Genomic DNA, 2,630 nt, shown 5'->3' with positions numbered 1-2,630 from the left:
CCTCCAAGCTCCATGAAGTTAAATTCCACCTCGGGAATATAAAGTTTTAGAAGCAGGACCTTCAAAGCTGTGCTGCCTACAGTGGCCCGGAAGGTTTGCTTTAAGTTCTTACTACATGAATACTCATAGAGATTTTGAATTTCCCTTCTGAATACAGAGGAAGAAATATACACAATGCCTTTTATGGGAATCGGAATCCTATCAGAAGACAAACAATAAGAGTGCTCTTTTTGTCCCAGCCTGAACTCCCCAATATTTCCCTGTGACTTACAGCAATTCCAACTAAGTGTATAAGGAGAAACAGCCAAATCTAGACTTTAATATGCACCAGAATTTCAGTTTCTTATAGCTAATTTCGCCATCCACTTCCCATCTGTTAATTATTAGAAAAACAAATTCCTAATGGAGACTTGTTCTACTGAAAACAAAAGCAGCAGGAACACATTGTCGGTGGTGCCAAAATCAGGCACCAGATCACCCCATCATCAGAGTGCCAGTTTCTGATTCCCTTTTCTGAGTACACAGTGAAGATAGAAGAATAAAGATGACTCTATAGCAACAGCAGACAAAGAATTGTCTAGAGATCCCTAAAGAGCCAACTGGTCAACCAAACCTTAACTATGACAGAAACCTAAGCGTTCCCATTACAACAAATTTCTTTTTCGGGTGAAGATGACAAATCTTTGATCTGGTATGGTTACTTTTGTTTAAATTAACACATAAATGGAGAAATTAATCTATAATTTCAAGAGGTTAAAACAAAAAGTTTTAACCTGGAGGCCTTGATCAGAACTGGCACCTTTGGTCCTCAAGGTAGTGTATGTTAGGTAGGGAAGGAATATTTAAGATGAAGGGGTGCATCACCATTACTAGCTGCAAAAGTACTTGTGGGTTGCTTGGCCTATTGATGCATTAGGTCATAGCTGAGGAAGAATGGATATATTGAGCTTTCAGATACTTCTCACGCATTTTCCTGTCTTTATGCCAGTAATGGGTTTATATAAGAAGAGTATAGCAACTGTAATTCAGTCCACAATTAGAAGAGTTATGGGTCAATGTTTTAATTGACATTTTTTTCTGCACTGTACATCTGAAATAAATTCAATAATTAGTAACACCGGGAAAAGATTCTCTTCTTCCATCTGTTTAGGGCATCTTTGATTTCCTTGTTCCTCAGGCTATAAATCAGTGGATTTAGCATGGGGGTTATAATAGTGTATAAGACCGATGCCAACTTGTTTTGGCTCTGAAAATCATCAGAATTAGGATACATATAAACAAAGATAGCTGAACCAAAGAAGAGAGTCACTACTGTCATGTGAGAAGCACAGGTGTTGAAAGTCTTAGACCTGCCTTCAGCTGAGGAGATCTTCAGAATGGTGGCAACGATATGACCATAGGATATCATGATAACTAGGACAGATATGAACCCAAAGATCACTGTGAACATAGACATCATGATTTGGAAAAAAAAGCTGTCAGAGCAGGATAGGACCAGCAGATGGGGCAGGTCACAGAAGAAATGATTGATGACATTTGGCCCACAGAAATGGAGCTGAAGAAAGGCGCATAGTTGGATAAATGAGCTAAAGAATCCAGCTAGATAAGATCCTGCCACCATCTGCACACAGAGAATGGGAGACACGATGGCTGTGTAGAGCAGAGGATTACAAATGGCAGCATGTCTATCATAAGCCATGGCTGCTAGGAGACAGCACTCAGTCAGACCCAGGCCACAGAAGAAGAAGTATTGCACGGTGCACTCCACATAGGAGATGAATTTATGCTTCTTGAAGAAATCCGAGAGCATTCTGGGGGCTATAGTGGACGCATAGCAGATGTCCAGCAAGGACAGATTACGGAGGAAGAAGTACATAGGTGTGTGCAGGCGGGAGTCCATCCTAATGAGGGTGATGAGGCCCATATTCCAGGACACTGTTATCAGGTAGATCCCTAGGAATACTGAAAAGAGGACTGTGGTGAGCTTTGGAAATTCAGAGAATCCCAAGAGAATAAACTTTATAATCTTTGTACTGTTTCTTCCCCCAGTCATTGCATTAATGATGCTAGGATCTGCAGGGAAAGAAGAGAATAAATCTCTAAGTCAGTTGTTATCTCAATTTCTGTTGAAATAAACTACCTTCTACCCACACTGAACACAGAATCAGAGAAATGTTGAGCCATTTTAGAATAACACTGGTTCACTTTGCCCCAAATATCTATAATGGTTCAGTGTGTCAATTTTCCGATATATAAAAGGAGGATAATTACACTTTCCATCATTAACCCATCAGGCTCTTACAAAGACAGAAGAAAGTATATCAACATTTGGAAAACCCTTCTTAAAAGACGCTTTGGAAATTTTAGAATATTGTTAATGGGGTTATAACTCCTGTGCATGGATTAGTGACTGAGAGCATGGCCTTAGATGTCACATAGCTGTTTTTGGTTTATTGACTCTAAACAGGTTGTCTGTTAACTTCCTGCCTAAGTTGCCTAAGTTAATTCATCTTTAAAGCAGGGATAACAATAACAGAACCTATCTTCTAGGGTTTATTTGAGGTTTAATTAGTTCCATTATGTGCAATGTGTGCCATGCACATAATATAGTTTTGAAGCACTCTTTTAGT

The 2,630-nt window shown here is 39.4% G+C and overlaps 1 protein-coding gene across 1 annotated transcript; it reads right to left on the bottom strand.

Moving 5' to 3' along the window:
• Positions 1-1,108: 1,108 nt before the first annotated feature.
• On the bottom strand, positions 1,109-2,140 carry LOC120600799 (olfactory receptor 1440-like). The gene has a single exon (XM_039860329.1). The coding sequence runs from the start codon at positions 2,051-2,053 to the stop codon at positions 1,109-1,111; it is 945 nt and encodes a 314-aa protein (XP_039716263.1). The 5' UTR covers positions 2,054-2,140.
• Between the last annotated feature and the right edge of the window lie 490 nt (positions 2,141-2,630).

This window comes from Pteropus medius, unplaced genomic scaffold, assembly GCF_902729225.1.
Source record: "Pteropus medius unplaced genomic scaffold, Ma_sr-lr_union100, whole genome shotgun sequence".
NCBI lineage: Eukaryota > Metazoa > Chordata > Mammalia > Chiroptera > Pteropodidae > Pteropus > Pteropus medius.
The sequence above is the reverse complement of the archived record's forward strand: the minus strand, read 5'-3'. Positions and strand labels throughout refer to the sequence as shown.

Bases quoted from the DNA above. Each gene is read 5' to 3' on its own strand.
- LOC120600799 (XM_039860329.1), bottom strand. From the start codon at position 2,053: ATGACTGGGGGAAGAAACAGTACAAAGATTATAAAGTTTATTCTCTTG.